We start from the raw sequence: 12,916 nt of genomic DNA on the forward strand, positions 1-12,916 counted from the left end.
GGGGTTGGGGGGGGGGGGAATATTTTATTTTGTTAGCCTGTTTGTGATAAAGTGTTCTGGTTTGTCACTGGAGGTGTCATTGCTGGGAGAAAACTCGTGCCATTGCCCGCTGCGGTGAGCTCAGAGCATGTTGCTAAGGGCCAGCCCCAGGTGGTTTCTGGAGCACCATCTTCTCTTTGTGGAGAACGCAGAGCAGCAGCACCCGGCTCAGAAATTGCTCCCGAATCCATTCATGACTGAGGAACCCTCCGTCCCAGCCGAGCCAGACCTGCCATCCTCCAACCTCACCAACGCGACGGACTGCGGCGAGGAGATCCTGCTCTATGGGGACACCGAGAAGATCGTCATCGGAGCGGTGCTCTCCATCATCATCCTCATGACCATCGCCGGCAACGGTCTGGTCATCATCTCCGTGTGCATCGTCAAGAAGCTCCGGCAGCCCTCCAACTACCTGGTGGTGTCCCTCGCAGCCGCCGACCTGTCGGTGGCCTTCGCTGTCATGCCCTTTGTGACCATCACAGACCTGGTGGGGGGAGAGTGGCTCTTTGGGAAGGTTTTTTGCAATGTGTTTATCGCCATGGACGTTATGTGTTGCACCGCCTCCATCATGACCTTGTGCATCATCAGCGTGGACAGGTAAGGGAGGACAAGGCACCTGCCGTGTATTCAGGTGGGCTCAAATATGGGGGAGTTTCTGGAGGTTGAGGGCCACCAGAATCATGTTCCCGGTTGGATCAGTGCTTCTGCATGCGTTTTCTAGGTGCATGGAGTTGCTGAGGGATTTCTGTATGAATTAGGTGTTTCAGTCCCTTTGGAGGAGCTGGGCTTAAGGTGCTTTCTCGAGTAACTTCTTTAAGTTACTCACTTAGTCCTCCCCCTCTAGGCAGTTGCTTCACATCGTTCTTCCTTGGCTCGAGGAACAGAGCCTGGAGGATAGACCCGTGACCTGACCTTCTTCATGGAAGGAGGCTGGACCATAAAATTATTCAACAAAACAAAAAAAAAAAACCCACATGCACTTTGAAAATCCAGGTTACGCAGCTTCTGGAGCCTAGTCCTACGGGATGCTCTGCTGCTGCCTGGACTTGTGTCTTGGCTAAGGATGTCGGCAACTCCCCCCACCCCATCCCAAGTCCCTGAAATTCCTGGTTTAGCCCAGTGCATGCATTTGTGAGGATTTGCTGGCTTCAACTCCCACACCTGGGGTCGGGAGGGAAAGGCTAAGCCCGTCTGGCAAACTGGCAGGACTCGGGCAAGTCAGCACCCCCAGGGGTCTAATTATAGCAGCCTGCGTCATTAGGGAGAGCGCGCTGACGAGCCGGTGGGCCTGATCCAGACCTGACGCGCGTGCTGGCTTTCTCAGGGAGTTGGTTTGGGTTTACGCTGGCACCGCTGAGCTGGGCTGGTTTGTGATAAGGAGCTCAGGGAAGGGAGACAGCCGACGAGATGCATGCCTTCAGCTATACGATCTCCCTGGTCACCCTCCCGCCCTCCCCAGGTGCAAAATTGGGTGACAAAGCAGAAAGGACAGAGAAAATCTTGCTGCTGACGATTGACGTTATCCCCCAGCAAGCAAACAGCAACTCCTGCTCCGAAGCCCTCGTCCCCTGCTAGCCCCTACTCCCCTACAAACTGCTTTTTGCTCCACGGCCCTGATCAGCTCAGCGCTGCTGGTTAGAAAGAAAATCACTCCCAGGCCACACGATGAGGTCCAGCTCTGCTGCTGAACTTGCTTTGTTTTAATAAAAAGCCTGTTCCTAAAAAAGCAGGTGTATTCAGAGCTGACAGAAGTCTGTTTCTGTTAGAGGGAAGAGAACAAATGCAGTAATTAAATATGTCAATGCTTCCTCTTGATGAGTGAGGAGCAGGGAAGCAGCGACACACTAATCAGATTGGCTTTGCTTTAAAAAATTTCCTTTCCTTTTTCCTTTTGTTTTTCCTTTTTTCTTTCCTTTTTCTTTTCCTTTTTCCTTTCCCCTTTCTTTTCCCCTTCCCTTCCCTTCCCTTTTTCTTTTCCCCTTTCCTTTCCCCTTCCCTTCCCATCCCTTGGAGAAACACTCTTCCAAACATGCACACAAATAGGACAGACCTTTCACAAAAAATCACTGCAATTTATTCCACTCGTTCATCACGTGTCTCCCGCCCAATGTCACCGCTCCTGCAAGCAGACCAAAATCCGAGGATGCCGTGCAGGCAGGTGCCTGGGGCTGATGTTGGTCCGTCTTTCCCCACTGGAATGGGACCAGGCAGGAGGTTTCTGGGGATGTGTGGACACCAGCGGCGGGGGGGGGCCACTGGGGGGGTCCACACATGCCGAGGCCAAATCCTGGGCGGTGCTGAGGGCCATAGGGAAGGCAGTGCGGAAGAAGGGTGGACAGGAGTTGCATCTGCGTAACTGTAATCCCCGGCTTAAATGGGATTTAAGTTGCCCCCACTGGTCATACAGCCAAGGAGGATTTCTTTTAACTGGGTGATGCTGGAGGCACTTGTGGGTATACTTTTTCTGTCTCCAGCACCCCCCCACCTCTCGGGGGGACCATCTCTGCCCAGCTCACCCAGGCGAGCTTGGTGGGGCTCCGAGGAGCCCAAGAGCAGGGGAGTTTCAGGCCCTTGCTGCAAAACTCATGTTGCCAGCGCTGTGCTGCAGAGAGGAAAAACCATCCCACCCCGTAAGCACACGGTCCCATGCCTCATCTCATGCAGCTCTCAAGCACCTACTCAGCTCTGCTGCAACATCTGATCTCTCTTCGGGGAGACCTTCTTGCGGCCTGTCAGTACTTAAAGGGGGCTTATAAAAAAGATGGGGGCAAACTTTTTACAGGGCCTGTTGCAACAGGACAAGGGGGAATGGCTTTAAACTAAAGGGGGTAGATTTAGACTAGATAGAAGGAAACAATTTTTTATGCTGAGGGTGGTGAAGCACTGGCCCAGGTTGCCCAGAGAGGTGGTGGATGCCCCATCCCTGGAAACATTCCAGGTCAGGTTGGACGGGGCTCTGAGCAACCTGATCTAGTTGAAGATGTCCCTGCCCACGGCAGGGGGGTTGGACTAGATGGCCTTTAGAGGTCCCTTCCAACCCAAACCATTCTACGATTCTATGATTCTAACATCTCCAGGTGCTGGCCGAGCAAACCCCACCATCCTTTTTGGATGTTGGAGAGAAAAGAAATGACAGAGGGAGCAGGTTGCCAGATATTTTTATACAACAGCTTGACCTTTCTGTGCTTCAGACCTCTCAGCAGGGTGATGGAGGAAAAACCTGTGATACAAGAGGCTGCCACAGAGCCTGAGTCTTCTGGCACGGGCTCGTTCTTCGCGTGAGTTTTCACAGGGACTGTGCCACACTGTGAGCTCGGCTGGGCTGCAGCATCACCGTTTGCTCCCAGACCTTCATCCCTCCCCGCCAAATGCCTGATGGAGAAGTTGAGTGGCGAGAGGGCAATTGTCCGAGATGCATTTTGAGCCAGAGAAAAGAGAAAAAGAGCAAAAGTTGTCATTTCAGTGGAAGGAGGACTGACAGGGCAGAGGGAAGGGGGTGTAGAGTCCTCCTGGCTGTGCCCACCTCAGCTCTGGGTGGGAGGAAGGGCATGCTGCGAGCGCATGGGGGCTGACGGGCTCAGTCTGTACCGGGGTTTGAGGAGGGAACAGGAATAATTGGGATGTCCTCTGATGCACGAAGGAGAACTAGGTGGCCGGGGCACTGTCCTGCTGCTTTCTGCCCTGAGGGTCCCCAGGATCGGGCCGTGGGCTGTGTGAATTGCTCCATGGCCGTATCTTGAGCATCCTGTAAGTCGTCATTGCTCCACGGCAACCCTCGTTGCTCCCACAAGGCAGTTGATGGAGGTGGATTGAGGGAGAGCACGGATCCAGGACCACGCCTGGATCGCCACCTGCCCCCAGCCTTGGGATGGGCAGGATTTTTTTGTTTAGCTCCTAATGGAAACATCTCCAAAAGCACACTTTTCAGCTTCTGTGCTGATACAAAGCAAGGCCGACCACAAAGCTAAAGCAAAAGGATAGCTGAGTTTGCAGAGAGCCTGAAACACCTGATCCAAAAGAGATGAAACGGTTGTTCATCTCAGTGAGGCATTAACCAGAATTTCCACCAGTGACGGTGGCAAGCTGTTCCTCCTGCCCTGCAAGAAAGAAAAGGAACAGCACTGGTGCTTCTTGGAAGTACAAATATCTCCTCTAGTTCTGTCCTGAATGCCAACTCGGTCAGCACTGTTAGGCAGGTGCCTGTTTCTGCCGAAGAGTAGGTTGCGTTTTTATTGATAGCTGAAGCGTCCGCGTATTTTGGTTAGCTTAGATATAAAAGAGGCTTGGTTTGCCCAAGATGATGAGTACTATTAAAATATAGGCTGCTATTATTGATTATTAATGCAGAGAGCTTTCTGAAAGCCTCTTGATTGAAGCTGGTAGAACTAATCTTGTCTGAAGGGGGGGTTGATTGATTTTCTTTTAAATCAAAAAAGAAAAACGCTGGAAACACCCGTCTCTCTCTTATCTGCCAATATTAGATTCTTTATTGCCACAAACCAAAACCAAAACGACAACAAAAAGAAAACCTTTTGGCTCTGCTTTTCTTATATAAAAGTCTGCCAATATTATAGATTCTTTATTGCCACAAACCAAAACCAAAACGACAACAAAAAGAAAACCTTTTGGCTGTTCAGCTTTTGATTAAGCTCTCCGTAAAAATGCCAAGCAGCTGCAAAAAGAAGCTCCCCAAACCCCACATATCACTCCAGGTTTTCCTAGTGGAGGAAAAAGTCTCCATCCATTTCCCGGGCAGCCCCGCTGGGCTCTGCATCTCCCTGGCAAGTATTTTCTACCCAAAAGCAGATGATACGCTCCAAATTGGCATCGTCCTCAGTAAAAAGGGTGCCTCCCAAAAGAGTCGGTGGGATGAAACCTGCACAGCATTTTGCTGGATTGCCTTTACCGTGTCCTTCATGCGAACATGTCCCAGGCCAGGTATGTCCCTGCGCTCTATCTCCAGTGAGCTGGAATGCATCCCTGGGATGCTCCCACCAACCCTGGCCTAGGGCATGGGCAGATGAAGCCACAGGTAGCTGCAGCATCCAGCTGCCCTTTGCATCCTCCACCTGGAGACGTCACCTCATTCAGCAGGACGGGACAGGCACGGCATCAGCCTGGAAGCCAGGTACGGAGCTTAAGTTTGTCCCAGAGGAGGCGTGGGATTGTGGTAAAAGAGTGGAGTCCAAGAAACCCCAATTCTGGGGTCATTTGGGCTCAGCCAACCTGTGTGAGCAAAGGTTCGTCCGTTCCCAGTTTGCCAGCTGCAGAATGGAGATAGAGGCACACTGGAGAGGTTTTGTTTTTCTTTATTATTTAATCCCTGACACAAGGAATCAATTATTACCGTTGAGCGTAGAATAAATGCGCTGAATTTGCTCATCCATGGGGTTGATGGTGGAGCCCAGCCTGGGGCAGGTCTCCTACCCCGCGGCCAGGGCTCAGGCTGCCCAGGCATCCGCGGAAGCGAGGATGTTGAAGGAGTTTATTGCACAAGGAACCAGTGGCTACACAATCAGCTCTGCACAGCGGGAGTCCCACAAAGCTGCACAAACAGCCGCCAAATCGCTGCTCTGGGTTTTGTTACCTGATTACCACTAAACTTGATTAACAACAAGACACACACACCCCCCCCAAAAAAAAAAAAAAGAAAAAGAAAAAGAATCAAAGCAAGATAATTTGATTTGCATTTCATTGCATGTCTGTGCAATCCCACCTCCCGCACCGCTGTAAACGCTGGCCTATTTTGAGGTCTTCCTGCTCTCATCAAAATTATAAGCAAAGACCTCAAAACAGCCCCATTTCCTCCAACAGCGACTGCACAAGGCACCCGCAGATGAAATGTGTCAGCTTCGTCTGCTTTTTAAATCTTGTCACTGTGCATTTTGCTTGGCTAGCCTATAAATTCCTTGAAGTTTCAGCAAATCCCGAGTGGATTGGCTTCTAAAGAAAACCCAGTAACAGCATGATAAAGGATATCACACAACACAGCATATATGAGTTTGCAAAGTTCTTGGCTTGGATATGCAGAGGAGTGATTTTTTGGGTGCTGAATTTGGAGATGCAACAGCAGGGTATGGTTTTCTCCCGGCCTAGGGGACATCAGGTCTGCTCTCCCTCCATAGCCCCTTCCTACAGCGGGAGGGATATTTGGCAGCATCCCTCCAACCTGGTCCCACCCATCTCTCCGAGTCCCGGTCTTCCAGCCAGGCTCATCGCTTCTCGCTGTGCTCAGCCCAGGTAAGAAGGAAGAGATGGTATGTTTTGGAAGAACAGCACCAAACCCAGCCCTGTTGTCCATCTCCATCTCACCAGGTCTCCTCCTTCATAGACAGGGCCCCATGGGGTGATGGGGTTAAAAGCCCTTTCCCGTCTGGAGAGGTTGCGTTGCCTTTGCATCCGTGAATGTCGTCCTTCAGCCTGTACCACTGCTGGGCGTTCAAGCAGCATAGGTGGTCGTGGAGAGTTTTGCTTGGTTTTTGTGAGTAAGGCCAGCTGAAGAAAATACAGAGGAAAACAGGAAAAGAATATAACTCAGTGAATGAATTCCAATTCATTTTATTGGGGAGTCAGGGGAGAATACTTTGGGCTTTGAATTTATTTAGCAGTGAGGAAAGGAGGAGGAATTGGATTATTTTTTTTATTTCCATCTTCTTCCAACCTTGGGGGAGGATCTGGAAAAGGGAAATAATCAGGGAAGAAAAACCTCCTAACACTTACAATGAGACTGATTGTTGGAAAAAAAATGATGATACAACAGAGGTAAAATTCTCTGCAGAAATTCTTCTTTTGGCAGAAAAGCCCGTTCTTCCCTTGAACAGCTTTCAGCAAAAAGTATCCATACAGCTGCTGTTCACACTGCCCCTTTGGACTGACACAGTTTATCCAAGACAATTAAGAGGTGATGTGATCCTGCCTAAAAATGCCTACAAAATCCTGAGAGCAGGCAGAATCAAAAAGGCTGTAGCATAAAAGAAATCCATTTGACAGCTGGAGGTTTTTGCTGGACTGATTGAGACGGGATAGCAGGCAGACGTTTTTCGGTGGGAATGTTGTCTGACAGTGGCCAACTGCCTCCCGATTTATTAGTTTACAATTGCAATTTACCACCTAACAGTTGACACAATTTCATAGTCACACGAACCCTCTCAATCGAGGCTGGGGATGGTTCAAAATTACACCCCGTAGTCTAACCAGGAGCTGATGGGTGATGCAGTCTCCAGCTCCTTTCAGCCAAGCTAACAAGGTAACTCCTAACTCCAGGCATCAGGATTTGTGAATCTGTGCGTCACCACATGCTTTTGGGATCTCCTGCTCAGAGCTCCTCTCATTTTATTCCCCAGGGAGGGCTGGACGCCATCACTTCAGGAGCTATGAGCCGTGCAAGGGAGCAAAGTGCTCCAGCTGTTTGCTCCTGTCTTGTTTGCTGGAGGTCATCTCCAGCAGATGTTGCAGGAACCTGTAGGTTTGTCCTAATATTGCAGGCTAGACGGAGAGGGGAGTGATGGGTTGCGCTGCTGACAGCGGTGTCTCCCATGGGTACCAGTGCTGCAAGATGCAAACACACAATCCATCAGCTGAAAGAAGCTGTGAGTCAACAGCTGTCAGTCTTGCACCGCAGTCCATCACCCGATCACTAGCTTTGCTTTCTGTGCCCATCCAGACACATCCTTAAGTCTGCCCAAAGGCAAGATTGGTCCTTGCTCGCACACCGCCTCAGGGGCATCTCAGCTGCAGGTTGTATTTCTTCCCCGAGTTTCCAAGTTGCCTGGACAAATAAGAGAAAGGTATTGTCCATCCCATTTCCCATTAAACACTGGTATGAGTCAATTCATTTCATCTGGAGTCAGTCCTGACGTATCCTGGTGCAAGAGCTGGTCGACAGCTGGCTGAACATGAGCCGGCAGTGTGCCCAGGCGGCCAACAGGGCCAAGTGCGTCCTGGCCTGTATCAGCAATAGTGTGGCCAGCAGGAGTAGGGGAGTGATCGTGCCCCTGTACTCGGCACTGGTGAGGCCGCACCTCGAATACTGTGTTCAGTTTTGGGCCCCTCACTCCAAGAAGGACGTTGAGGTGCTGGAGCGTGTCCAGAGAAGGGCAACGAGGCTGGTGAAGGGTCTGGAGAACAAGTCTGATGAGGAGCGGCTGAGGGAACTGGGGTTGTTTAGCCTGGAGAAGAGGAGGCTGAGGGGAGACCTCATCGCTCTCTACAACTACCTGAAAGGAGGTTGTAGCGAGGTGGGGGTCGGTCTCTTCTCCCAAGGAACAAGCGACAGGACGAGAGGAAACGGCCTCAAGTTGTGCCAGGGGAGGTTTAGATTGGACATGAGGAAAAATGTCTTTACTCAGAGAGTGGTTAAACATTGGAAGAGGCTGCCCAGGGAAGTGGTGGAGTCCCCATCCCTGGAGGTATTTAAAAGACGTGTAGATGTGGCGCTTAGGGACATGGTTTAGTGGGCATGGTGGTGTTGGGTCGACGGTTGGACTCGATGATCTTAGAGGTCTTTTCCAACCTCAATGATTCTAAGAGTTACTCTGTTGATCACCCATCCCACTCCTGGATGTTTCCCTGGGAGGGTGACAGTCTGGAATGAGTTACATACCATGGCTGGAAGTTGTCACATGTCCTCTGTACAAACTAGTTCTGGTGGAAAACGAAGCTTTTTTAAGCATTTTTATTCCCCAGGAAACCATGTGGAGCTCGGACTGCACTCAGCGGTTAAATGACATCTTGTGTCGTGTATGGAGTGGTTGCAAGAAAGCAGTGGGGAATAGTCAAAACAGGGTGTTTAGACGAGAGCTGAAGGGGTGTGAAATGCATTTCACAGCCGATACTGCAGCCGCGTGTCTCTGGGAATACTTTCATTTGGGGGATTCATTTCTTGTCCCCACCCATGGCTGAAATTCTCCTGTGACAGAGCATTAACAGCTGATTAGGAATGAAAACCACCCAACAGCATTCACACCTTGCAACCCTCCTAACCGTTTACAACTCTTCTCTTTTCCAGGTATCTGGGGATCACTCGGCCGCTGACGTACCCCGTGAGACAAAATGGGAAGCTGATGGCCAAGATGGTCTTCATTGTTTGGCTCCTGTCTGCCTCCATCACCCTTCCTCCTCTTTTTGGCTGGGCCAAGAACGTCACTGTGGAAAGAGTCTGTCTCATCAGCCAGGACTTTGGGTACACAGTCTACTCCACGGGGGTTGCCTTCTACATCCCCATGGCGGTCATGCTCGTCATGTACAGCCGGATCTACAAAGCCGCCAAGGTCAGCGCCGAGAAGCACCGCTTCATGAACTTCCCCAAACACTACGAAGAGGAGGGCGTCTACTGCCTAGAGGCCTCCAGCCGGAGCCACCACAGCTCCAAGCGTACCAAAGCGGTGGAGGAATGTGCAACGCTCTCCAAACTGCTCCGGCAAGACCGAAAGAATATTTCCATCTTCAAACGGGAGCAGAAAGCAGCCAGGACCCTCGGCATTATCGTGGGGGCGTTCACATTTTGCTGGCTTCCATTCTTCCTGATGTCAACGGCTCGGCCTTTCATCTGCGGCATCCGCTGCAGCTGCATGCCCCTACGGCTGGAGAGGACTCTGCTCTGGCTGGGATACACCAACTCCCTCATCAACCCCTTGATTTACGCTTTCTTTAACCGAGACTTGAGGACTACCTTCTGGAACCTTCTGAGGTGCAGATACAGGAACATCAACAGGAGGCTCTCTGCCGCCAGCATGCACGAGGCCCTGAAAGCCACAGAGAGGCATGAGTGCATCCTGTAGAGCTGCGTCCTCTCGCTCAGTGCCTGACCAACAAACTCCTGGCTCACCATTTCAGGTTCCTTGCTTCTCTTGCCTCTCGGGGCTGGCAGAAACCATGCGTGCCATTGTCCCCCTGCCAGACATTGCCGCTGAGAGTGACACCCCTTCCCCTCGCTCCGGGAGGAGCTGTGGTTCTCCTTGCCTCGGGAACAAGTGGGCAGCCCTTCCTTCTCACCATGTCCCAGGTGGGACTTGAGCAGCTGTGAGCAAGACTGCGAGGTTCAAGGTCTACCACGAATTGTGGGCAAGTCACACCACCTTTCTGTGCCTCAGTTTCCCCATCTGTTAAAAAAAAAATAGAAGGAAAAGCAACCCTTCCAACCAACCAAAAAAAAAAAAACCTAAAAAACTTGATAAGACTGTGGCTCTCCACCTTCGAAAAGGGCTCTAAGGTCTGTGGAGGGCACACAATATACTCTGTAAAGATGACGTTGGCTGCACTTCTCTATCAAATATGACAGCAGCTATAGGCTCCGTTGTAGATCCAAGCACTCATGCCATCCCAGCTTATATGAACTCTTTCCACCGATGTAATTGCATTTTATACGCTGAGCTCATGCCCAGGTATGCACGTCAGAGCAGTAATACCAATGACCCCGTTTCCCCTCACACTGTAGCACTGCAGCACTTGAAAGAGGCACGCTTGCAGGATGAAACACAAATGAACATGAAGTTTCCTTTATGGTTGGATAGGAAAGTGCAATGGCCTCCTCATCAGGGCAATGACCAGTGAGCAAAGACAGTTATGTTTATTGGGTTGTACTATAATCCATTCTCAGACAAGTGATGTGTGTTCATAATTTGTGGCTAATTGACTCCATAAAAGCACGCTTTGGTTGACAACAGAAAAAAGTGCATAATTTCTCTGACAGCTTTACAGTGCTTCAGTATGGTGTCCAACAAGCTTAAAAAATACACTAAGTGATGTATCCTTTTTTTTAAAAAAAAAAAAGAGCCTGATTTCTTTATTCCAGTGTAGATTCTTTGGCCACTTTGACTTTAAAGTGTCTCTTTACTTTCATGTGGTGGTGGGACTTGTCTTCCTGCAGTCCTCTTTGCTCTTGACCAACCTTGTATCAACCTTGCTTTGCAGCCCCACAAACCCTTGCCCGTTTGTAGACGATGTCTGCTCCATGGGGTCAGTTGTTTGAACATCTCCTATCTGGGTTTCTTGTCAAAGCCAGACTGTTCAGAGGCTTGGGAAAGGGGTTTCTAGCCCTCCCTCCGCTACAGATTTTCTTTATGAAGCAAGAGTGTATGAGTGGTGGTAGTCCCATCTCTTGCAACGTCAGACAGTATGATGACTCCATGAGTTGGCTGTTGTGTGTGTTGGCTGACTGCTGGCATGGTTTGGCTTAGTAACCAAGATTTCTTCTGTGAAATCTTTTGTGCTCTCACTTCCCCTCTTTTTAACAGACATTTCTCTCTATACCTGCTTTTTCTACAGACGTCCAACGGCGTCTCCGGTTTAGACTGGAGATTCACAGCAAGGAAACTGGCTCATGTCCACTGGGAGCATCCCAGGGGACTGAGGGAGGTTTGGCACAGGAATAGCAACGTGTCCAGTTGTTCTACAAGCTCATGTCCTCACAGCTGGAGCCAGAATTGCACACAGGAGCAGGGGAGGTTGTTGTAGCTGTCGTATGGGTCTCCAGTGGGAGATACTTAAACAAGACGTTTAGATGAGGCACTTAGGGACATGGTTTAGTGGGCATGGTGGTGTTGGGTCGACGGTTGGACTCGATGATCTTAGAGGTCTTTTCCAACTTCAATGATTCTATGATTCTATGATCAGACAGTGAAGAGATTTGAAGGAGGACCTAGTCAAGAGGGATCATAAAGGTTTAGCTGGAGCCCTTTTCACCTGCTATCCTACCCAGGAGCTCTTTGTAGAGTAGCAAGTGATTCTGCTAAGATGGTTAACAGCTTTCTACCTATCTCCCATGGTTTTTATGTTGGTGTTAGGTTTGTGCAAGGCTGCCCGAGCCCCCTGTGACAGCTCTAGGCTGTGTACTGAAGGCAGAGCATTGCATGCCTTGCAGCCTGGCCTTGTGGCCACATTCAGATCCTAGCCCCTACTGCTCAGAGGCTGCTCTGCATCTCTACAGTCATATATTCCTGTACAGCACCAACACAAAATCCAGCCTTGCTGAACTGCCTAGGGTGGTGTCAGCAGTAAGGACCTGTCCTCCACCATTCTGCCAAAGATGGATGCTATTGCCCAGGGAAACCTGAGTGGTGTCCCTGAGATGCCCTGTGGTCTTGCACCCTACAAACCAGAGACCCCACCAACACAATGAGGCAGGAGAAGGCACGAGCATACCTTCACTCTCTTGCTTTCACACTGCTGCCACGTGAACTGGTGCTAAACCTTGCTACAACCTCTCTACTTTCCCTTGATGGTGTATGTTCACCTTGGTGCACTTGCTACTCATCACCCTTCCGCAACTTGCTTGCACCTTCTCATGATGCTTCTGCTTCCAAACCCATACAATAGGTCCCCACGCACCGCATCTCTAGAGCACGGCCTGACTGCCCATCTCGGGACCTGCTTATCAAAAACAACCCCTTTCCTCCCAGAAAACACTTTGGGCCATCGTCTCCTCTGTCACAACATTTTAGCAGCAGCTGGTCGCTGGCTCTGGCCTGCCACGGGGACATGAAGTTGCTGCAGGGTCTGATTTCCTCCCTGGGCTCCCCCAGCTCCTTCCCCACCATGGAGCTAACGGTGCCCTTTTGACAGAGCTGTCTGGATTAAAACTAACCAGCTACTAATTCAGACTGCCTCATCAGGATGTGAAAGCCCCGAGACAGCCCATTTCATATTCAGCACAGAACAAAAGCGTCTGGTTTGTTTTGCCGCGGTATATTTATATGCCTAAGGTCATAGTGGCAAGGTTTTACTTATTTTCTGCATTATGGGTTCTTAAACTGCCTTCAAAATTCATAATCTTGTTTAATTCCACTTAACATCCCTATTCTGATGGTATTTCTAGCACTGCTTAAAAGTATTCTGCAGCAGAGCTATGAAACAGTGTTTGAGCCTTTTAAATGAAGTC

General features: G+C 50.2%; 1 protein-coding gene across 1 annotated transcript; it reads left to right on the forward strand.

The window, feature by feature from the left end:
* The first annotated feature begins 126 nt into the window (after positions 1-126).
* On the forward strand, positions 127-9,845 carry LOC103908326 (5-hydroxytryptamine receptor 7). The gene is made up of 2 exons (XM_009290681.1): positions 127-636; positions 9,047-9,845. Exons 1-2 carry the CDS (start codon positions 128-130, stop codon positions 9,816-9,818), a joined length of 1,281 nt encoding a protein of 426 aa, XP_009288956.1. The 5' UTR covers position 127; the 3' UTR covers positions 9,819-9,845.
* The last annotated feature ends 3,071 nt before the right edge of the window (positions 9,846-12,916 follow it).

Source organism: Aptenodytes forsteri, unplaced genomic scaffold (genome assembly GCF_000699145.1).
Source record: "Aptenodytes forsteri isolate BGI_AS27 unplaced genomic scaffold, ASM69914v1 Scaffold236, whole genome shotgun sequence".
Lineage (NCBI taxonomy): Eukaryota > Metazoa > Chordata > Aves > Sphenisciformes > Spheniscidae > Aptenodytes > Aptenodytes forsteri.

Excerpts from the sequence above, each read along its gene's own strand:
- LOC103908326 (XM_009290681.1), top strand. The coding sequence starts at position 128 with ATGTTGCTAAGGGCCAGCCCCAGGTGGTTTCTGGAGCACCATCTTCTC. Across the intron at positions 637-9,046 it reads TGCATCATCAGCGTGGACAG|GTATCTGGGGATCACTCGGC; the intron begins GTAAGGGAGGAC and ends TCTCTTTTCCAG.